Below are 24,956 nucleotides of genomic sequence, written 5' to 3'. Positions count from 1 at the left end.
ACCAAATCTATCATTGAGACAATTTTAACTTAAAACCATTGCTTCCAGCTATAATAAGATAGAGTAAAACATGCAGCTTTTTGCTTTACAGGATGTAAACTAATGGATTGGAGTGGTGTGGATTACTTGTGAATTGTTGTGATGTTTTTATCAGCTGTTTGGTCTCTCATTCTGACGGCACCCATTCACTGCAGAGGATCCTTTGGTGAGCAAGAGGCATAATGCAAAATTTCTCCAAATCTGGCCTGATGGTGGGCCAATTTTCAGCAATTTTTTTCATTTTTGGGTGTACTATTCCTTTAACAGTGCTCATGCTTAACCTGCGCTATCAGCTTTTTTCAGTGTGGCTTTGCGTTTTGCAGAGGGTTCAGAAAAGATCATAACAATGGCTTGTTGGTTCTTTAGTGTTAGATGCTTATTGGTCACCACCAGAGTTTACTAACTTGTAATATCAAACGTGGTAAATGAAAATCTTCTAATGGGATGCCAGCCTAAACTGAACTTTGCACGCTTCTGCTTCAGTTTGCTCTGTGGTGTCAGCCCATGATTATCTCTTTCTCTCTGAACGTGATTTCTATCTGTGTTGCTCAGCAAAGCAGTTGATGTTGATGAGAAATATGAAATAAGGTAATGCAGCCATAACTTACTTACTTAATTTTAGTGTAGCATGTTACAGGGGTCGTTCAAGGTGTTTAAAGTACTTGACTTTTTGAATTTAAGGCCTGGAAAACCCTTGAAAATAGCAATATTCCTGAAGAGGTACTTAAAAAGTCCTTGAAATATTAAACGACAATGTATCTATGAAATAAAGTTTTAATTTTGTCATTAAGCACATATCTTTTTCATGCAAAATTCATGTAATTAAAAAAAATCATACTTTTTTTGCTTATTTCAGGTAGCTGGAACTGCTTTGGTTGATTCAAACGTGTGACTTCTATCATTAATTTAAAGGGATTCACTTGCAAAAGCCGAATCAAATTATAAAAGCTGTTCATTTTCCGATTTTCAACATTACTTTTAATGGTTTTGGATGATGGAGCAGGTTCAGGAATCATTTGACTCAAATTGTGTATGTGTATCGTGTTAGCCTGGAAAAAATCCAGACCCTAATCTATTAAGATTAAGGGTCTGGCATCGAGCAATGAAAAGAGCCTAACTCGAGGGGCGGCACCAAGCATGCATTTGAAACTCTCACTGCACGCAATTGGATAACGCCACGACCAATCACAACAATACACGGTGATACATGCTAACTCATAGATTAAACTCTTGCCGTATCCAGTCGGCAAAACGGCAAAAACGTCCTTCTTGCAAAGGAACGATTCGAGCGCGGTTTTCTGTTTCTCTTTTATATGAAAAGCCAAGTCTAACTCGTTCATTGTAGCGGCCAAAGCCGTTGCAAACAACTGGTGTTCATCTGTAGCCATCTTCATTCCGGACGTCGTAGCGCTGTCGTCATCAGTTTAGCTCGCCTCTGGCCCGCCTACATCAGATACACTGATTTGATTGGTTCCCAGAACCAATGTGCATCATTGCTCGATGCCAGAGTGTCTTGCAGAGACAATTCAAATTGTGCTCTCGTGAGACCTCTGGATTTCCAGGGTAGTATCGCGTATCATTTTATTTGAATCATTTGATTTGAATCATTCAATTCACGAAATGATTCATAAACCCGTTCCAATCGAAATCAAATAATTCACGATACGCAATGTGTAGTCACGATCTATCTCAAATGATTCACAGCTTACTAGGGTTGGAAATCGAGAACTGGATCCATTTCCATTAGTTATTATTAATCTAAAACATTTTTTTTTTCATTTAGGAAAATATGGCATTAGAGGAAGTTCTTTGGATCTGTGTATTTTTATTTTTCATTTGACGACAGGCTGCTGAGGGCCCTCAATGCAATTGATCACAATCGAAAGAATTGCTTCCTAAATAGCGATCATTCTGTAAACCTGAAAGAATTGTTAATGCAATCCTTAAGGAACCAGAATCTTTAATTGGAATCTGATTCATTGGTTTCCTTACTATTCCCACTCCTGCTGTTTGCTGGTGATCAATAGGCTGAAACCTTAGAGCAAAACAAAGCAGAAAGTTAGGCTGGACTTAAACACTTTATCCTTTTGCAGCTTTGTCTTTCTCTCAAAGCTTTCTGTTGCAGTCAAGTTAGTCTTTACTGTACCAGCCACTCAGAATTGAGCAGAAAACATAATCTGTACTGGGGCTCAATAAATGTTTACATAAATGAAAAGAAAATTTCACCAAGCTTTTTGATCTCAAAAGGTAGCATTTAAAAGGAAATGAATTGTTTCTTTGGGATGAATTTGTTATTTTATTATCTGATTTTTCTTTTCTGTGATCAAGGGTTAATCTGATTGTGCTGGTTGGCTGGGAATGGCAACTGACTGAAATTGATTTGTACTCTTAGACAATCTTGCCTTTGCAAACCTGCTCCAGTGCTAAGATTGTTTCCAATGAAATTGCATCTTTAGTCTTTTGGAATCAGATGTAAGCTTATCATATGATGTTTTTAAAACAAATTTTACATTAAATCTAGTCTTTCTTGCTTTTCTGTATTAATCAAAATCATCATGAAGACTTGATATTGGATTATTGGAGAGAATATCTTCACAAATACGTCAATTTTGTTGAGTTAGATACTAGCAAAAGTAATTTCTCAAATACAAAACAAAAAAAAATACACTATGAAATCGATCAGTTTCTCACATTACAGGTGAGTTATGCCTATTATATTTTGCTTTGGAAACAACTGCAGAATTATGTGAGGCTTTAATTAGGTTATGCTTGTTTAAGCCATTTTTGGTCTGAAATACGTATGTCTGGTTATGTTAAAGGTTTGTTCCTGGAGTCACTCAGTTTCAGTCAGTAGCTTTTATCATGGCAACTGTTGAAATGCGCATTAATCCTGGGCTAGGGATTGATAATCACTAGCACTCCAGCTTTGTAGTGTTGATGAAATGGATGTGGCTTAGCTCTGGTTTTGGGATGCTTTTGTCGGGGAGGGGACCTTTGAAATATTTCTCTATTATGAACCATCTAAACAACTTGTGCACAGGACGACAAGACAGTTTCGTGAGACCTGAGCCTGCTGGTAAGCAAGTGTTCAGGACAGGAAACAGTGCTGAAAATATCAATATGAATCTGATGAATGTGATCTGTGAATCAAATTCACTTTGAATTTCAGCTATTTATTCTGTAATCTCAAAAGAATATTTAATTTGATATAAGACTTTAATTTCGATTTATTTCATGACTTTAAATGGTCTACATTTTTTAATGGGGTTGAAATTTCACAAGATCCTTAGAAACACTAATTGAAACAACACTCTGAGGAAAAAATATAGAAAAGCCATCACTGGGTCGGTACTAAAATGTACCATTTAGGTATTAATATGTTCATTTTACGTACTAACAGGTATTTTTAAGGTACTATTATGCACCCTTTAGGGGTAATAATAAAATGAAATTGCTAAAAAATAATAGAATTTAAAAGTCTCTTTTGCTTACCAAGCCTGCATTTATTTGATCTGAAATACAGCAAAAGCAGCAATATTGTGAAATATTTCTGTAATTATTTAAATAATTAAAATATAGGAATTAATACTTTTATTTAGCTAGGATGCTTTAAATTAGGGATCGGACAGATAAATTATCGACCGATATGGGTAAAACTTACGTCATTTTTATTGCTCCGATAAATAAATGAAAACCGAACCGATAAAGTACTCTTGCTGGTAAATCAATCAGTCTGGTTTATCTGAGATTCATCTGCTTTCCGAGTGCAAGTGACTGCAGCTGTAAACTGCAGTGACTCTCGGACTTTGTCGCGTTTAATGCGTCATCATCTGTGTCGTCATCATCGTCTTCGCAGGACTGGAAGTTTTTCACGGAGGCAGAGGAGGACAATGCTATTGCTATTTGCAACACATGTTTAGCAAGGATTCTGAGAGGAGGTAAAAAGCCGTCAAGTTTTAACACAACAAATCTTATATCTCACTTCAGAGGTCGTCATCACGGTGAATCTGTTTATGGGCCGTTCACATGTTGTGAAAAAACGTGGAAAACGCTAGGCGTGCCGCTTTCTCTTTCTTTCCAAACCGTTCTGTAGCCTGCTCTGCTGTGGAGTCTGCCGTTGCTAAGCAACCATGACCTGCGCTCTTCATAAAGACGCAGAAGTTTCAGCAAAGGATAAATGGATTTTCAGCATTAAAAATTGCTTGCAGTAGCTCTGTTATTAAATTTATTTAAAAATGTTTATTCCTGTACAGCTATGATAAGCTGTTTCTCCACCTTGGCAGTGCTTTCAATGTTATTAAGGGAAAGGGTGAAGCTGATAAGTTAGCTCATGTCATATGACCTGCGTTAGGTTTGCGGCATTCTGAAAAGTTGAGATCTTTTTATCTCGATTCTGATGTTTTATTCCCCACCTTGTACGATTTGGTTGCTGCACACATTCATAATATGATCAGTAAGAATGGACTACACGTAAGCTTTAACGGACATTTGGACATCTGCCGTTACTCCATGATGCACTTTTCATTTTTTCCAGGTTGACAAATGTAAAAGCATTTTATTTATTTAGAATTGTGGTGCCTTACACAAAAAAGTCAGGACTGATGTTTGCTATGATTGTTTGACCCAGATATATAATATACATTTCATTAGTTTATCTTAGATTTTGTATTCTCCTGGGTGCACAAAATTATCATATAAACATATGAACGTATTGGTTATCGGTATCAGTATCGGCATCGGCCACAAGAAGGACTTAATTATCGGCTATCGGTATCGATAAAAAATTTCATATCGTGCATCCCTACTTTAAATTGATCAAAAGTGCTGATAAAACTTTTTTTTCCAGATAAATGTTGTTTTTCTGAACCTTATATTTACCAAAGAAACCTGAACAAAAATTCAACTCGGCATCAGTTTTCAACAGTAGCAAATCAGAATATTAGAATTATTTGTAAAGAATCAATGCTTGGGGTAATGATGCTAAAAAACTGTTTTAAAATCATAGAAATAAATTAAATTTAAAAATATATTCAAATAAAAAACTGTTATTTAAATGGTAAAAAATAATTCTGAACTTTATTGTCTTTGCTGTGCTTTGGATCAAATAAATGCATGCTTGGTGAGCAGAAGAGAATTCTTTAAAAAAACATTAAACATCCTACTGTAACATACACGTTGTGAAACAGAAGATACTTAATAATAGCAATAATCCACAGTTCTTAGCAATGCATATTACTAATCAAAAAATAATTTTTGATATATTTATTGTAGGAAATTTACAAATTATCTTTATGGAACATGATCTATTCTTAATATCCTAATTATTTTTGGCATAAAAAAAAAAACTATAATTTTTTTTTGACCCATACAATGTATTGTTGTCTATTGGTACAAATATACCTGTGCAACTTAAAGGAACACTCCACTTTTTTTGGAAAATAGGCTCATTCTCCAACTCCCCCCGAGTTAATAAGTTGATTTTTACCGTTTTGAAATCCATTCAGCCGTTCTCCTGTTCTGGCGATATCACTTTTAGCATAGCTTAGCATAGATCATTGAATCCTATGAGACCAATAGCATCGCGTTCAAAAATGACCAACGAGTTTCCATATTTGTTGTATTTAAAACTTGACTCTTCTGTAGTTACATCGTGTACTAAGACCGGTGGAAAATGCAAAGCTGCGAGTTTCAAGGCTGATAAGATTAGGAACTACACTCCCATTCCGGCGTAATAGTCAAGGAAGTTTGCTGCCGAAATAAGGCTGAAGCAGGAGCAGTAATACCACGCAGCACATGTGCAAATGCTAAACTAGCTGGGAACTCATTTCTGATAATACTCCGCCTGCTTCGGCCATATTACGGCAGCAAACTTCCTTGACTATTACGCCGGAATGGAAGTGTAGTTCCTAATCTTATCAGCCTAGAAAATTGAAGCTTTGCATTTCCACCGGTCTTAGTACACGCTATAACTACAGAAGAGTCAAGTTTTAAATACAACAAATATGGAAACTCGTTGGTCATTTTTGAACGTGATGCTACTGGTCTAATAGGATTCAATGATCTATGCTAAGCTATGCTAAAAGTGATATCATCAGAACAGGAGAACGGCTGAATGGATTTCAAAACGGTAAAAATCAACTTATTAACTCGGGGGGAGTTGAAGAATGAGCCTATTTCCAAAAAAAGTGGAGTGTTCCTTTAAGGCTGGTTTTGTGGTCGAATAGAGTGTATTTCATGCTTGGTCACTTATTATATATTTGTACATCTGTAATTGTGCTGTTTTTCCACTGTGGGAAAAATTAACCTTCATGTGGTTTGTCCCAAACTACTCAGGTTAAAGACCCAGAATCAACAAAACACTTTTCTGACTTGGGTATAAGAGATGTAGAGCAAAAACCCTTCAAAAGAAACTTTTGCCCTGCAATTAGAGTGGATTACATTTGCATACATACACAGTACTTCAAGTTCAAGTGCTGCATATTTGTACTTGCTCTCAAAATACCAGCCAAGTGCTCTCTGGACGATTTTTTAAGCACTTTAAGTGCACAAATTGGACTAGTTTAAATATGTTCCAGACACACAAAGTGCATATTAAACAATATGCATATGCAGCTTGAAGGCAATCATATATAGCCTACGAGCTGTATATATGCATATTGTTTCAAATGTATTTTTTTGTGTTTGAAAAAATAAAATATGTCGATCAGCTGAAGTAATTGTGACCCTGGACCACAAAACCAGTCGTAATTTATGGGTCAGAGACGTTAAGATATCCACGTCAAAAGAAATTTACAAAAGTGATTTTATGTCCATAGAAACCACATTAAATGTAAGTAAAGTGTCTACTTTTGAGGTTTCAAATACGTTTTGGGGGAATAAAATGTCAAAATGTGGTTGAAATAATGTTACATTGTCATTCAGTGTAACGCTTTTTATTTAAAATTTTTTATAACATGCTTATTCTGACTTGTATATATTGAAATGTATAAAAAGAATAAGGGAGCATGTTACATTTTATTGTGTTTTAAATGAGGAAATTCTTACTAACAAATGGGCAAAACCTATTATAGTGGCAAATTTTAAAAATGTAGAATTACAACTAATTAGTATTTGGGGTGAAAGTAATTCGTCTTTTAATATGTCATGAATTGATTTTTGTTGAAAATATGCTTGACAAGATTGTTACACTCTATGACAGTTTAGTGGGATGTCTTCTGTAAATTTGGAAATAAATGTATGATATTTATTTTTTGTTTAGAAAAACAAAAACGAAAATGCAATCAAATTAAACAGAAAACTTTTTAATATTTAAAAAAACAACAACAACAATTTAAAGCAGTATTACACTTATTGTTTTTATGCTTAAACCCTTTGTAGTCTTTGACCCTTATACATAATCTGAAAGCTGATAAATACGCTTTCCATTGATGTATGGTTTGTTAGGATCTAAAATATAAAAAAATATTTTAAAAAAATATTGAGAAAATCACCTTAAAATTTGTCCAAATTAAGTTCTTAATAATGCATTTTACTAATCAAAAATTAAGTTTCATATATTTATGGTGGGAAATGTACAAAATATCTTCATGGAACATGATCTGCACTTAATATCCTAATGATTTTTGTCATAAAAGACAATAAAATATATAATAACAATAAAAAATACAATGTATTTTTGGCTTTTGCTACAAATATACCCGTGCTACTGGTTTGTGGTCCAGGGTCACAAATGGAAAATGCCTTGTACCGTAATGTAGACATTCAAGAATATTCTTAACAGTTGCAATATAATCCAGTGACATGATTGAAAGAAGGAAGTTAAAGAGTGTTTTGAAAACTAATCATTTTCATTTTTTTTCTGTGACATTTTCATGACATTTAAAAATTCTCATTACTGTAATTTGGGAAAGTAATGATACTATATTAAATTAGATTAGTTAAAGTATACATCAAGCTAATATTTGCTGGAGTAGATTGACTTCATGCCTATTTAAAACAAAAATATTATGTATACAGGATTAGCAGCTTTTCAACATTACAATAATGAGAATGAGGATTTTGAATGGGGAAATGTTTAATTGTCTTGAAAACAATGTCACAATCCAAAAAAAACAATGACAAAACCAAGACTAGTGTAATAGCGAGTCAAATTTGATATTTATTTGTTAGATGACAAGCGCTTTAATATTTAAATAATCAGTCTGCATTTTTAATCAAAGATTTATCATCGTTTAAAATGTATCATAACCCCATTTTTTCACCAGGCGAATTCAGCCCTTGTATTTGTCAATCACAGTTATAATATGTGTGAAATGTTTTTCGTTGGCCACTTTGAAGTGTAATGGGGTCACACCGATAACACTGTTAATAGATCAAAGTCTTTTTATTTAAAGCTCAAAGATTGGAGCGACTGAGGAAAGAACGACAAAACCAGATCAAGTGCAAAAACATCCAGTGGAAAGAGAGAAACTCGTCTCAATCAGGTACAGCAGCTGTGCTCAGAAAAGAAGTTTGCATTCATTTTCTGGTCTTCATTTCTTGTCCACTGAATATTTAGTTCTATCTTGATTTTTTTTTTTTAGCAGACGACTTGAGCTCGCTTTTCGAAAAGAAGGACTTTAAGGACAGGCCCCGGAGCACAGGCAGTAAATCCACACTCTCGCTGCGGCTTGAACAGTGTCCTCAGCAGCTCAACAACCCCTTCAACGAGTACTCCAAATTTGATGGCAAGGTGAGCACTCTTGTGTCTAGACTAAGTAGTTTTCCTCTAAAATTATGTGATGGATTATTTTTGAATGCTGATGATTTTCAAAGTCAACATGAGATTAAAATTTACTTTTACTGGTCATTGAATGTCCCTGGTAATGTTGTGCTTGATCCATCAGTGCAAATTTTTCTAAAGAAATAAAATATAATCATCCACTATGATTATATTTGTGATCTATGTAAGTTGGCTAGTTAGCTAGAATATATATATAGAATCGCTGATTATCCCGCTTATTCCACATAGACAAGTTAAAACTAGGATTGATCTTTGCAGTGCAAAATTTGGATGAATGGATAAAAAAGACGGTTATTTTCGTCAGTGATGACACACAGCTCTAGAATTCTGCCCGCTTCAAATCAGACACAGAGGTGAAATATTCCGGTAAGATCACATTTATTTGAATGAATTATACCATTTGTTTCAGTAAATTATAGTGGTGGGCCGTTATCGGCGTTAACGTGCTGCGTTAACGTGAAACTCTTATCGCGCGATAAAAAAAATATCGCCGTTAATCTATTCTCAAATTTGGGTTGGGAGCTGGGTCTAAACTACGCAAGCTATGATGACTAGGGATGTAACGGTATCAAAACTTCACGGTACGGTAATACCTCGATATGAATGTCACGGTACGGTATTTATTGAATCATTTACAGGAAAAACAAAACTAATGAAGAAACTCAAAAAAGTGCCAGAAGTGCTTATTAAACAGTTTACATGAACACTGAAAATATCAATGGCATACAAATTAGCCATCTATCACTTTGAAACAGGAACTTTAATTTTAATAAAAAAAAATAAAGTTTCAATTTAGTATTCTTTAAAACTCAGAAAAAATAAAAATAGCAGCCTACTTATTGCAGCTGGCCCATGTGCTGAATGAGTATTTGAGAACACTCACCTCATTCACTCACACACTCACTTATTCAGACAGAGACAGGTTTTTTAAAGGAAAATTAGCATAGTAACATTATCTGGTAAAAGCTGGGATCTCTGGGCATTTACAATGTCCCCTGCAACACAAAAAACCCTCTCACTTGGGACCAGAGTATGTGAGCGGAGTGGAGCGGCAACAATTTCCCCTTCCGCGCTGTGCATTTAATAATCGCTCCGCTCCAGCTCCGCTCCGGGTTCACAATTTTCCGCTCCCGCTGCACTCCTCGCTCACTGATATCAGAAACACCGCTCCGCCTTCGCTTCGCATTAAAAACAATTCAGAAATAATGTTTGAAATATAACGGTCCTGTTCATAACACATATTAAAATTAAACATATTAAAATAAAATAAAATAACAGTAGAGTTTGGAACACTAGTGTGCAAACTTTGTTCCTACCACATACCAAGCTAATAACATTGTCAGCATTAAAAGACTAACTGCTGCTTTATGCAGTTCAAAGTTTGTAATGAAAATAAAAATACATTTTCGTCAGTTATTTTACTTATGGATCGCTGCATTTCTGATAGATTTCTGCTTACATTTGTTTTAATTGCATTAACAGAGTGATTGCGTGTGAATAAGTGCTGTACCTGTTTAAATGATGCTTTCACCTGAAAATATTAAGTATCTAGAAAGAACAAACTTGTGAACTATAATTTACCACTCATATGATGTCCATTGCCGTAGCCTTCACATTATTTCTGATTTGAGTGATCCATCTCTATCGAGCGAAATCTGTTTAGCATGTGAATTCCTGCTTAATATGCAGTTATATTACGGACAATTGGCATGAATTGTACTGATGATGGAGCGGTGGTGGAGCGCTCTTGGAGCGAGTTAAAACCAAGACGCTCCGACTTTTCAAAAATCCGCTCCTCCCTCCATTCAGAATCACACCGCTTCACTCCGCTCACATACTCTGTAGTGACAACAGACCGCAAAGGATGATGGCCACGCCTGGGCTGATGGGAATTGTAGTTCCCGCTAGCTCCCGTTCGCTCCATTCGCCTGAGCAAACTTTTCTCAGAAGACCTATCATTTTATCGAGTGATGCGACCACGGTAGTATCGAAAAAAATTGCTATTGCGGTACGACGGTATTTACAATACCGTTACATCCCTAATGATGACTTTCACCTTGATAGTTTAACGCGGATGTATACCGAAGACTATAGAATATGGTCGCGCGTTTAAGTCTCCTCCGCCAAAACACAGACGGGTTCACGTCGTCCTCCATTCATAAAAACCGAATCTACTATAGCGAAATGCCACGCAAATTCGTCGTTTTTTGGATTCATAAATCAAATGTTGGTCAGTCACTTAATTCAAATCGCGATTTGGACTAGTGTATGTGAAAACTGAAATGCAAAAAGACCGTTTTAATATGAATCCGATATGTTCCGTTTGCCTAGCTGTGTGTATGCATTGCGGAGACGAGCTTTTACTACACGCATACTGAAACACACCTGACGCTCCCGGTAATTTTTGGCCTTTTCATCTCACATGAACAGATAAACTCAATCTCCCAAACTGCTGTGAGTGTCACTTTTACCGTTTCATTTGAGAAAACTAGCATCATATCATACTGTATGACACAGAAACTTCATGGCAACCTGTCAAAATAAAAGTACGGTGTAACATGTAATGGGTTGGGTAGGTGTTGACGTTAAAAAAACACAATCTAATAGGTAGAAAAAATAATTTCATTGTTAGTTAGTTAGTAAACACAAGTACATCTAATTGAACATAATTTATTTTCATCAACAAATTATCATAGAACAGCTTTATGAGCTTTACGATCCATTCTCAAAGACTTTAAGTCATTATTTGGGTAGCACACATATTCTGAATGCCTTCAGCAGAATTCAAATTAGCCATTTTAATCTAGATTAATCTAGATTAATTCCAAGATTTAATCTAGATTAATCTAGATAAAAAAAATTAATCTATGCCCACCCCTAGTAAATTATCGATCGACCGAGAGAAGGCGAGAGAGAGATGACAGTTGTGTGTGTGTGTGTGTATCGTAGACTGTGTGTGTGTATGTGCGTTACGTTACCTGCCTGCATGCTGTGCGTCTGCGCGTCTCTCTCTACATACAACGAATTCATTCAAAAACAGCAGTTTTATCACTTTGTTGCTGAGGAATATAATGTAGCGATCTAGTATATAGGCTATTTTAATAAGAATCGTTTAGAAATGTTTAGATCCCAGATTTTAAAATAGTTATCAGACAAATATTGTCCCATTCTAACAAACCATACATCAACAGAAAGCTAATTTCCTTAATTTATTCAACTTTCAGATGATGTAAAATTTCTATTTAAAAAAAAATGACCCTTATGACTGGTTTTGTGCCATTCGTTTATTTTCGTGTATTTTAATAAGAATCGCGGGCAAGAGCTGACAAGAAGTTTATGTATGTGCGCAGCACAATGCGATCTCCAACCTCTCTCTCTCTCTCTCTCTCTCTCTCTCTCTCTCTCTCTATCTGTGTTCGGCTTACGTGCATCAATTAAAGCAGCGCATTAATATAGAACGATGATTAAACTGACTTGGAACTACCTGTGCATTAAACGGTTTTACTGCATACCTGCCAGCCAATCAGAATCCAGTATCCAGACATTCCGTGGAATAAATATATGTATGTGTATATGTGTGTGTGTGTGTGTGTGTGTGTGTGTGTGTGTGTGTATATATATATATATATGTATATATGTGTGTGTGTGTGTGTGTGTGTGTGTGTATATATATATAATATAACTTTAAACACAATTTCTTCAGTATTTAGATTTTTTTTGTACCCTCAGATCCCAGATTTTCAAATAGTTATCAGACAAATATTGTCCCATTCTAACAAACCATACATCAACAGAAAGCTAATTTCTTTAATTTATTCAACTTTCAGATGATGTAAAATTTCTATTTAAAAAAAAATGACCCTTATGACTGGTTTTGTGCCCCAGGGTCGCATATATATCTGCAAAAAGTTAATTATTTGACCAAAATAAGAGGGATCATACAAAATGCATGTTCTTTTTTATTTAGTACTGACCTGAATAAGATATTTCACATAAAAGACGTTTACATTTAGTCCACGAGAAAAAAAAAGCATTTTGTATGATCCCTCTTAGTTTGGCAAAATAATTAACATTTTGCAGATTCTGCAAGGTGTATGTGAACTTTTCAACTGTGTGTGTGTGTGTGTGTGTGTGTGTGTGTGTGTGTGTGTGTGTGTGTGTGTGTGTGTGTGTGTGTGTGTGTGTGTGTGTGTGTGTGTGTGTGTACCTGGTATTTATCACGTTATGGGGACCAAATGTCCCCACAAGGATAGTAATACCAGTAGATTTTGACCTTGTAGGGACATTTCTTAGGTCCCCATGAGGAAACAGGCTTATAAATCATGCACAATGAATTTTTTTGAGGAAGTAAAAGTGTGCACAATCTCCTGTGAGGGCTAGGTTTAGGTGTAGGGCCATAGAAAATACGGTTTGTACAGTATGAAAACCATTACGCCTATGGAATGTCCCCATAAAACGTGTGTGTGTGTATAATTCTGTTGGTTTTTTTTGGCATTTTTAGTTGTTTAATTAATTATTTTTTTATATGTCTATATAATTTGTATTAATTGCTTTGTTTATAAATTTGTATTAAATATTTTATTTATTATAGTTAAATTAAATTACTTTTTTTGGCCAAAAACACTCAACAAAATTACTATGGTGGTATTCCGTTTTTGTGCAATTTTTGTGTGTTTGTGGCATTTTTAGTCAGTTTTAGTTCTTTTTTATTAATTTTTTTATTTTTTTTTATTTATTATATAATTTTATTTCAAGTTTTGTGCAAGTTAAATTAAATTTAAAAAATTAAAAATAACAGCTATTGTTCAAAAATATGTAAAGCTTAATTTAATTTAATCAAAACTATTTTAAAATATTTTTAGGATTGGTAAAGACTGATTTCATCACTCAAGCAAGCTCTTTCTAAAACACAGGACAGAAATGCCTGGTGTCACGCAGGTTTCTCTCCTGTCTCCTTGCATTAAGATCAACTCCAGGCTATAACACCTTCACAGAAAGGAGAAAGGCTGCTGTTTTAATTTTTTGACAGTCTTGGAGATTTTAGGTGTAGTTTGTCATTGTGTATCACCTAGGGCTGTCTTTATCACCTGTTCACCCCTTTGGCTCTTTAGATTCAGAGTGTCTTTAGAGTGTTTTTACACTCTGTTTTCTGTGATGTGAATTTGTCAGAAATTTCCACTTCCAATAAAATCTAAAATACAGCTGAGTTATTTTAATTTTTTGATATTAGAAATAGCCTTATTTAGAATGTGAAACAAACCAGATTCAAACCCATGCCTACTGCGTGAGCACCAAGGCTCAATGAAAGGCAAATAAATTTGACAAATTTTCATCTGTTAACTTGAATTTTACAGTATGTTTTAAATCGGATGATTGCTTATAGAATCGTTTCCTTCACTTTTCTGTTTCAGGGCCATGTTGGTACAACGGCAACCAAAAAAATTGACGTCTACCTCTCAATGCAGTCGACCCAAGAAAAGCTTCACCCCATGACGGTGGTCACGATGGCTAACGCTCGGGTCCACGATCTTATCGGGCTCATCTGCTGGCAGTACACCTGTGAGGGCCGCGAACCCAAGCTTACGTTAGTACAAAAAAAGCTTTTTACATGTAAACCTTATATGTGACCCTGGACCACAAAACCAGTCATAAGGTTAAATTTTACAAAACTGAGATATATACATCATATGCAAGCTCAATAAATAAGCTTTTTATTGATGTATGGTTTGTTATGACAGGACAATATTTGGCCGAGATACATCTATTTGAAAATCTGGAATCTGAGGGTGCAAAAAAAAATCAAAATACTGAGAAAATCACCTTTAAAGTTGTCCAAATTAAGTTCTTAACAATGCATATTACTAATCAATTTTACAAAAAATCTTCACGGAACATGATCTTTACTTAATTTCCTAATGATTTTTGGCATAAAAGAAAAATCAATAATTTTGACCCATACAATGTATTTTTGGCTATTGCTACAAATATACCCCAGCGACTTAAGACTGGTTTTGTGGTCCAAGGTCACATATGCCCTAAAAAGTAAATATATACATTGAATTAGGTTTTATTTATTTATTTATTTATTTTTCTGTTTAAATTTTTTTTTTTTTAATAATGGAAGGCCTCTTAACTAAAATAACTAAAACTAAAAAATAAATAAAAAAATAATAAAAACTATACAGACTTAAGAAAAATTACAAAAACACTAAATAAACTAAAATTGCTAAAACTTTAACCAAAAAAAAAAAAAAAACTCATAAAAAAAAAAGTAAAGAAATTTAGGTTTATTCCATCTGCAAGCTGTCAATATTTGGCCGAGAGACAACTGTTTGAAAATCTGGAATCTGAGAATTCAAAAAAATATTAATAAATTTGCCTTCAAAGTTGTCCAAATTAAGTTCTTATCAATGCATATTACTATTCAAACGTTGTTTTAATATATTTATGGTAGAAAATTTACAAACTATTTTTCTAGTTTGTAAAAGATCTATTTTTCTTTCATGCCAAAAATCATTAGGATATTAAGTAAAGATCATGTTCCATGATGATACATGGAACATGATCTTTACTTAATATCCTAATGATTTTTGGCATGAAAGAAAAATAGATCATTTCGACCCATACCATGTATTGTTGGTTATTGCAACAAATATAGCTACTTATGACTGGTTTTGTGGTCCAGGCTCACAATTTAGGACTTCTTATAAATAAATATATAAACAATTTTTTATGCCATTATCTAAATACATTTTATGACCCTAAATGTGAAAAACAAAATAAAAGAATTAAAGGACACATGGAAACCTACTTATTATTTTCTCGTATATCTAAATACATTTTACAGTTCACACACATCTATTTCTAGTTGCAAATGCGAGGGAAGTGTTCACAAGTAGATCCCTGCTTGGTGGATATTTGTTTAGGATACCATAAATAAAATATGTTTGTTATCAACCAGCTTGGAAAGTGCTACTCTCCAAGTAATGATCCTTCCCAGAGGCATTTATATTCCTTTCCCATCTACCTCTGCTGCTAATGCCAGTCTTGACCTTTCCCAGTGAAGGCAGGGATTCCCCTGGGTTTCTTTCTCATCTCCTCATTCAGTACGTCTCCGAGGTTTGCTGACCGAATAGCGCAGGAATTTTCTCCCTGGTACGTGGTACAATATGAAGATTTATACTTCGGTCAGATCGAGGAGAGGGTGACCATTAAAATGGAGAGGAGACCAGAAAAAAAAGCAAGATTCCCTCTTGGGCAGCATGGTGCCTCACACAGACAGTCTTGGTGGTTGATGTGAGACCTGATTGGCATAGCAATGAGCTTTTTCCCCCTGGAGGAGGGTCAGGCTGTAGCGAGGAAGAGATACAGGACTTGTGTGGGGTTTAAATGAGTCGACTACCTCCGTTACCGGAGGCCGTCTGAAAGCTGCTTTTGAGTGAGGATCAAGGTATAGGGAAGGCCCTCTTGAATTCAGAGACGATTCTTTCAGGAGGTTTAGATGCGCTGTCAGCACCGACCGATAATTTCCCATCTGCCTCTCTCCTATGGTTCTGCTGATCCAGTTTTTGAGTGTTTTTTTTAGAATGAACCCTAGACCCCTTTTACATCTGGTATTATCATCCAGACACTTACTCACAAGTGGACTGAGCTTAATATAGGTGTAAATTGGGTCAGAAAAAAAAATGACTTGGATTATTGTACATAAAATACACACTGTGAGGTCTTCATGACAAACTGCCAGAATAAAGATTTGCTTTTATTTAAATCATTTATGACAGAAATATATTATTATTATATACTAAAATGTATTTCTTTAAGTAATAGTAATTATAATAATTTTATGGATCCATCTTTTAATTGTAAGAAATGAATATCGTAATGAAGAGGAAAAATGACATGAAAAAAATATAATGCTTTTAATGAATTAATTTTATTAAATGCCATTTTCTGTGAAAATTTACTATTAAATTATAGAACACAGAATCCAGACCAAAAAGAAAAAATTACTTACTTATTTATATATATATTTCAGTTCTTTGGCATGCTATTCTTATTTTAATTCACAAAACAATGTCCGCAAAATAAAAAAAAAATTAGTTTTAAAAAGAATTAAAACCTTAAATTAAAGGCCACCAATATTTTACAAACAAATGTATTATGTATTTCCTTGTAATTGTAAGAAAATAATTTTGTAATGAATAATAGGTAAAATGGCATGAAAACATTTAATGCTTTTGGCCATATCATCCAGCTCTGCACTAGAGTTCGTTTAGGGGCTGCTTAAAGCACCATTAACCGATTGCTGATATTTACATGTACAAAAAAGTAAGATGAGATTCTAATAGCCTCCTGTAATGCAAATCAGTAAAATCTTTATTAAAGTATATCAGACTATTTACATAAAATGCATATAAATAGATTTTGATCATGTTTGGTAATTTAAAGGCCTTAGAAATGTGTATCAAATATAGTAGACTTTTTTGGGGGTTAAGAACCAGACAGAAGGTCTTTTGAGACGAGATATACACGGATACTTGATATTCAAGAGAGCACTGTTGTCTTGGATGGCCCAGAATTTGAAGGTGAAATCGAGAAGGAGTGCATGTTACTGAAACTACAAATAAAAAAGACAACTTGTGGTTCTTGAGGTCTAAGACTTTCTCTGACTCTGCTGTTATCTCCTCAGGCTGCCTGAGCAGGATCATGGGTCTGATTAACACCATGACAGTTAGTCTTTACAGCTCAGGCCTGGATTTCGACAGAGTGTCAGAGCAAATTAAAAACACCATCGTCCCAGCGCAAAAACACCAGCGCAGGCACTGCCCTCGAGGGATGAAAACTATATCATAAAGACAAAAGCTTAACATGTCTGCGCTGAATGAATCGTGCAATAGGCTGCTGTTAGTTTTGTATTTCTGATGGATCAGTCTGGATCCATTATGATATAAAACAAAGCCCTGGGCAAAAGTAATCTGGAATACAGCCAGTATACACGATATATAATCATACAACAAAAGGTTTAACCATGAAACCAATGACGTTAACTCTTCCCAGTGCTTCTTTGTTGATTCATACTCGTTTTGTGCCAGGCTGCATCCCGACAAACCCTCAATGTTTTTGCTCCTCAGTGAATAGCCCCATTTTAAATGCCCTGACTCATAAATTGTGTCTGGGTGCTTTTGTTTGATGTTTCTGTTGTTCTTGTCTAGGGTCGGAAGAGCGATGTTGGGGTTTATCACCAAAACGCAAAAGTTGTCCAAATAAAGTTCTTAGCAATGCATATTACTAATCAAAATTAAGTTTTGATAAATTTATGGTAAGAAATTTACAAAATATCTTCATGGAATATGATCTTTACCTAATATGCTAATGATTTTTGGCATAAAAGAAAAATCGATAACTTTGACACATACAATGTATTTTTGGCTGTTACTACAAATATGCCTGTGCTACGTAAGACGGTTTTGTGGTCCAGGGTCACTATTGTCATAGTTTATTAAAAGTAGATTATAAGCAGTCACTTGTCGTAAATATATGGTGTTCTTTGATTGCAAAATGATCTGAAATCATAAGCATGTAAAGCACAATAGCGTTGCATTTTGATTTTGAAATGTAATCACTTTAGGCTGTAAAAAAAAAAAAAAGATAAAAGAAAAGATAAAATATAAAATGTGTCTTAAAATGATAAATAAGACTTTTGTTACATAGTTTAAAGTATTAGGACTTTTTGTGACCTTGAAATTCATGAAACTGACTTTTTTAAACTAGGACCAGCAGAACTTTTTTAATTCGCGCAAAAATAAATTTTATAATCGACACACATACGTTTTAGTTGAGAGAGTTTTAGACAGAAATGTCACTTGCTCTTAATATACTCATTTTTTCTCATCCAGATAAAAGTAATACATCTATCAAATCTGTAAAGATAACAACAAACAATAAACAAACAAAACATTGCGCTTTTGTAAAATAATGAAAGCATGCGCTTTCTGTGGTCTCGCTCTCTGAACTTTAACATGTAAAAAAAAATGAACCAAAACGCTGTGTAAACTTGCCTTACAGACATGAAATATACATCTATAGAGAGTGAAATGTCTACTTTTAGATGAACCAATTCAAATGGAAAACAAATATTCACCTATTAATCATTATTATGATTCATATAATTTAATAACAACTAATATTCGACTAAAAATGAACGACTACTAGTTGACCAGAAAAATCTTAATTCAAGGGCAGCCCTTGTAAACATACTGTACATTGATGATCACTCTTTGAGTTTAATCTCTCTCATTTTCTTCTTTTTTACTCCACAGTGAAAACGTGAACACTTACTGCCTCCACATCGCTGAGGATGACGGGGAGGTGGATACAGATTTCCCTCCGCTGGACTCCAACGAGCCTATACACAAGTTTGGCTTCAGCACACTGGCTCTGGTCGAGAAGTATTCGTCTCCTGGACTAGGGCCCAAACAGTCACTCTTTGTTCGAATGTAAGGAAGCCACTTAACTCTGATTTTATCACCTCTAATTACTACTACTGACTCACTGTGAAGAATGAAGACATTTAGAGTCAAAATCAAATATGCTTTATACATAAATTAAGTAAAATTATTTGGTAACACAATTCCTGTGATGCAAAGCTGAATTTTCAGCATCATTACTCCAGTCGTCAGTGTCACATGATCCTTCAGAAATCATTCTAATGTGCTGATTTATTATTTTTATTATTAATTTTGTAAACAGTTGTGCTGCTTTTTTTGGAACCTGTGATTCTTTTTTTAATGGAATCTTCGATTAATAAAAAGTAAAAAAAAAACAGCATTTATTTAAAATAGAAATATTTTTTAACATTATATTTTAACATTAAATATGAATTTTTCTCAAAAAAAGAAAGAATAAAAATGTACTGACCACAAACTTTTAAATGGTAGTTTATAATGTTACAAAATATTTTTAATATATGCTTTTCTTTTTTAACTTTTTATTTATTAAAGAATCCTGAAAAAGTATCAGAGGTTCCTAACTGATTTCAACATTGATAATGAGATTTTTTTTTTTGAGCTGAAAATCAGCATATTAGAATGATTTTTAAAGCTGACACCGAAGACTAGAGTAATGATGCTGAAAATTCAGCAGTTTATCACAGAAATAAATTACATTTTAAAATATATTAAAATAGAAACTAGTTTTTTTTTTAATTGTAATATTATTTCATAATTTTACTGATTTTAGTAAAATTATGAATCGATAGTAAATATGATTTTATCATATTTACTATCGAAAAAATGCGGCCTTGGTGAGCAGAAAGACTTCTTTTAAAAACTTCTTTCTTTTAAAGCTATGACTGACCCCTAATTTTGAATGGTAGTGTATATAGTTGCATATATACACAATTTTATTCTTTACAAGTTTGCCTTAGTGCACAGCCTCTCATGAGGTTCTTATGAGAATTATCTGAATGATTGAGCCCTTAAACTAATGAGGTTTAAATGCTTGGCTCTTCACATAAGTCTTAAGCGCTCAGTCCTTAAGTTTGTTTGAGTTTTGTTTCCCCACAGGTCTCTCCATGAAGCTCTTATCTTTGTTTTGTGAGCTCTCAATTCGATTGTTGCTCTTCTGTGCATTTGGGCCGATGTCTAATCAGCTTGTTGGTTAATGTGGCTGACAACGCATTAGGAGACCCCTATTAATTGGAAGTTGCTAATTGGATTTGAGTGGCACCCTGCCAGAATGTCCTGCCTTTGATGGGGAACCTTGGTTTGGGCTGTAATAGTGGATTTAACATTGTGCAGTGACAGTGACAATAATAATGGACATTTTATAAAAAAAAACTGAGATTTAGCAGTTTTGCTGATTACACAAAATTTGTTTTCTCAGTTGAGGGAACTGTTCCTTTATAATTTTATCAACTGTAAAAGCAACAGGTTACAAGACTTTTATTCAGCAAGGATGCATTAAATTGATCAATATATATATTATGGGATCCCCAAAAATGCAACAGTGGTATTAATGTTTCTTAAGCAGTAAATGAGCATATTGGACTAATTTCTGAAGGATCATGTGACAATGACGACTGGAGTAATGATGCTGAAAATTCAGCTTTGCATCACAGGAATAAATTACATTTTAAAATATACTCAAATAGAAAAAAGTTATTTTGAATTGTAATATGTTGCAATTTTACTCTATTTTATCTATTATGAAACCTATATGGAAGCCTGTTTCCGCCACTGAATAAGACATAAAAAAGGTAATTGCAACTTTTTATCTCACAATTCGGACTTTTTTTCTTACAATTGCGAGTTTACAATCCTGACTTTTTTTTTTTTTTTTTTTTTTTTTTAGAACTGTGAGATATAACACACAATTGCGTTAAGATATAAACTCGCGATTCAGACTTTTTTTTCTTGCAATCTGACTTCGTGTTCTGAATTCAGAATTGTGAGATATGAACTTGCAATTGCAAGTTAAAAAGTCCAGTTCTTAGGAGGAAAAGAAAATCGCAATTGTGAGTTTATATCTCAGAATTCTGACTTAATAACTTGCAATTTGCAAGGTTATATCATGCAATTTTGACTTTATAGCTTGCAATTGCAAGATTATATCGCACAATTGCGACTTTATTTCTTAGATTTACAAGTTTATCACACAATTCTGACTTTACAACTCAAAATTGTGAGTTTTTATCTCACAATTCTGAGAAAAAAATTGACAGAATTGCAAGTTTGTATCTGCAATTCTGAGAAAAAAAGTCAGATTTGTGAGATGGAAAAAGTCGCAGAAACCTTTTTTTCTTTTTTATTCAGTAGCGGAAATGGTCTTAATAAACATAAGACCTAGAAAGTTATTTTAGTATAATTCATATACTACCATACTATTTTTTTTTTTTTCACATTTTTTAAATTATTCATTCTTTTTATTTTTTTTATTTTCAGTGTTCATTTTAATTTAGTTTTTTTTTTGTATTTTAATTTTAGTAACTAGTTTTATTCGTTTTTTATGTCTTTAGGTTTTATTAATTTTATTTCAGTATTAGTATTAGTAGTTTTAGTACTTCAACATCTATTTTTGTTTTATTTAATGTAGATGTTCTTTAATATTTTGTTTTAGTTAACAACACTGTAGCATATATATATATATATATATATATTTATGGCATTAGATAATTTGATCATATAAATGTGGCCTTGGTAAGCAGAAGAGATTTCTTTCAGAAACAAAAATGGTACTTTTGACCAGAAGTACAACTTCAAGCAGCCGTTTGCCCGTGGCATAAACTAATTGAGTTTTTTTCAAAAGTTTTATTTGTGGCCCAGCTGCTTTGCACTTTTCATTGCATTTCACATGTCTTTGTCTGTAGTTATTTGTTCTTTATTCATCATTTCTCAGCCGTGGGCTGGTGTTCAGAGCTCTGTGGGTCAGCTGCATGCTCCCTTCATGAGAGGACCACTGATGTGGCACTGCAGGACCCTGGGCGAGAACTGAGCCAGCGCTCGGCCCTCAGTGGGCCATCGGGGTGGCGACCTCTTCTGCCGGATCCTCGGCCTGACGTGAAGCCTGTCAGAAGCCCTGGCCCGAGGCAGACGGGTCAGGACTGCTAAATGGAAGTGGACAAGCGAGTCCTCTGTCCAGAAAGTGTGCGCTCTCTGCTCTCTGGCCTCGGGTTGTTGTTCTGTTGATGTAGTCTATCGCAAGTGATGCGTCCATGTGCTCAAAGTTTGACTCGTGGACTGGCCCTCGGCCCTGTTGTGTTTAGGATGTGCTCTGTTAAAGCAAGCCGCCCACTTCTGAGTACAATACTGTTTTGTTTTGTTTTTTTTGTGCAAGTTTTTCTTCTGACACAATTGTATTCCAGAGTGATTCTCTTGAACCTCAGACTGCTTCTGCTAAAAATATTGATTCCATTCGGTCTGAAACATGCCGTGAATCAGCTCAGATGACTCATTTCCTCACTGAATCAGCTCAAATGACTCATTCGTTATATGTCTCTTGAAGTGTCGAGGACTGTAAATTATAGAATGATTTCTGGAGGATTATGTGGCAATGAAAACTGGACTAATAGCTGCTGAAAATGTTACTTTCATCACTCATCACAGGAATAAATTATATTTGAAAATATATTAAATCTGAAAACGGTTATTTTAAATTGCAATAACATTTCACAATTTTACCGTTTTACTGTATTTTATCTTTATTTTAGCAATCTTTTTTTTCTGTCTGATGAAGAGCCTGCGTGCTCGAAACGTAACACGCTATGCGAAAGTTGTTTTAATAATAAATATTTTTGATACTTTTGGAGCTTAGGTGTTGCCGACTTTATATTCTATTTTTTAGCAATTTTTTTTTTTAAATTGTTTTCTTATTTTTATTCAACTGAATCATGGAAGACTTCAGAAGACTAATTTCCTCACTAAATCAGTCAGATGACTCACAGTATAATTAATATAATACTATAGTTTTTATTAATATGTTGAATTTTTATTTGAAGATTTTCTGTTTTTATTTAATTTTTTTTGTTTTAGTAACTATGTTTTAGTATTTTTTATTATTATTATTTTAATTGTCTTTAATTTTTATTAATTTTATTGAAGTTTTTGTATGTAATTTTAGTACTTCAGCTGTAACTAAAAAATTAGACGTAGTAGTCAACGAGAATAGAACTGGAATAAAATGTTTTTTTTACGTAATTTATTTAATTTCCAATATCATTTATTTTATTTTAATTAATGTAATTATTTCTTAATATTTTAGTTTTAGTTAACAACACTCAAATAACTATTAAAATAACCTTTTCTTTTTGGTATATATAAATAAGAGTTTGAGGTAATAATTCTGTAAGACAATGATATATTAATATTTATTTTATGATTTGCCATAGGCATAGACCAAATTCGTTCTAGGTTTCCTCAGGTTTATCTGGGAAAAACATTGAAATCCTGTCAAACGATTTGATGCCTTAAGGGTTCACATAATTGAATCTGATGCCCTCAGCCATTGGTTCAGACTCAGTGCTCAGTCTTCAGAGTCTGAGGTCATGATCTCAGTGTTGATGCTCTGTTACACAGGAAGTTCACATCTAATGCAAACACAAAAGATGTATTCAATATGACTGATGATTCGCTTTCCTCAACCACAGAACGCCGCTCATGGTTTCTCCCTGATCCCAGTGGACAGCCTGAAAGTGACCATGAAGGATATTCTGCAGAAGGCCCTCAAAAAGAGGAAAGCTCCCAAAAAGGATCAGGTGAGTTCACGTCTCATTTAATGTGAAAAGATGGATGTGTTTTATATTTAATCTTATATTCCTAGTCTGATAATGTTAGATTACATATTTTGGTTGCCATGCAATGTCATTTATGCACCAGTATATTATTAATTCATATATTGTATTAGATTTGTATTTTTTTAAATAATTTTTGTCATTTTTATTAGTTTTTAATATTTCTATTTAGCTTAAATTATTTTTATTTATAATATAATATATTTTAGATATTGATATATTTTAATATTACATTAATTATTTATTATATTATGTATTTTCATATTTCTATTAAATATCTAAAATATATTTTGGTTTCCATGCAATGTTATTTATACACCAGCATATTATTTATTAATATTTTGTATTAGCTTTTATTCTTTTTTTTCTTTTTTCTTCATAATTTTCCCTTTTTTCTCATTTTTATTTGTTTTTAATATTTCTATTTAGCTTTAAACTATTTTTATTTTAGTTTTAGTAATTGTAATACTTCAGTGTATTTCAGTTAGTTGTCAAGGCAAAATTAATATTTATATTTTATTTTATGTTTTTAATACTTTATATATTTAATGTAAATTATGTTTTTTATATGAAATATATAATACATTTTAGATTTAACTTATATATTTATCTAAAATTTATTTTGTTGCCATGCAATGTTATTTTATACACCAGTTTATTATTAATATTATAATTAATATTTTGTATTAGTTTTTGTATTTTTTAAATCATTTTATTTTTCTTTATTTTTCATAATTTTCCCCTATAATATATTTTGGTTGTTGTTATTTATACACCAGTATAGTATTTATTAATATTTTGTATTATAGCTTTTGTATTTTTTTTTTTTTCATAATTTTCCCTTTTTTG

At 33.5% G+C, this 24,956-nt stretch overlaps 1 protein-coding gene across 1 annotated transcript in view; it reads left to right on the top strand.

Moving 5' to 3' along the window:
• LOC141335365 (target of rapamycin complex 2 subunit MAPKAP1-like) overlaps positions 1-24,956 on the top strand; it is a 575,213-nt gene that overhangs the window by 4,213 nt on the left and 546,044 nt on the right. The window contains 7 exon segments of the mRNA XM_073840801.1: positions 8,433-8,522; positions 8,622-8,770; positions 14,233-14,405; positions 19,141-19,317; position 19,396; positions 23,964-24,051; positions 24,054-24,071. Of these exon segments, the coding sequence (XP_073696902.1) occupies positions 8,433-8,522; positions 8,622-8,770; positions 14,233-14,405; positions 19,141-19,317; position 19,396; positions 23,964-24,051; positions 24,054-24,071 (696 nt within the window).

The sequence above is a fragment of the Garra rufa genome, chromosome 5, assembly GCF_049309525.1.
Source record: "Garra rufa chromosome 5, GarRuf1.0, whole genome shotgun sequence".
Taxonomy (NCBI): Eukaryota; Metazoa; Chordata; class Actinopteri; order Cypriniformes; family Cyprinidae; genus Garra; species Garra rufa.
This window is presented reverse-complemented; position numbering and strand designations above follow the sequence as displayed.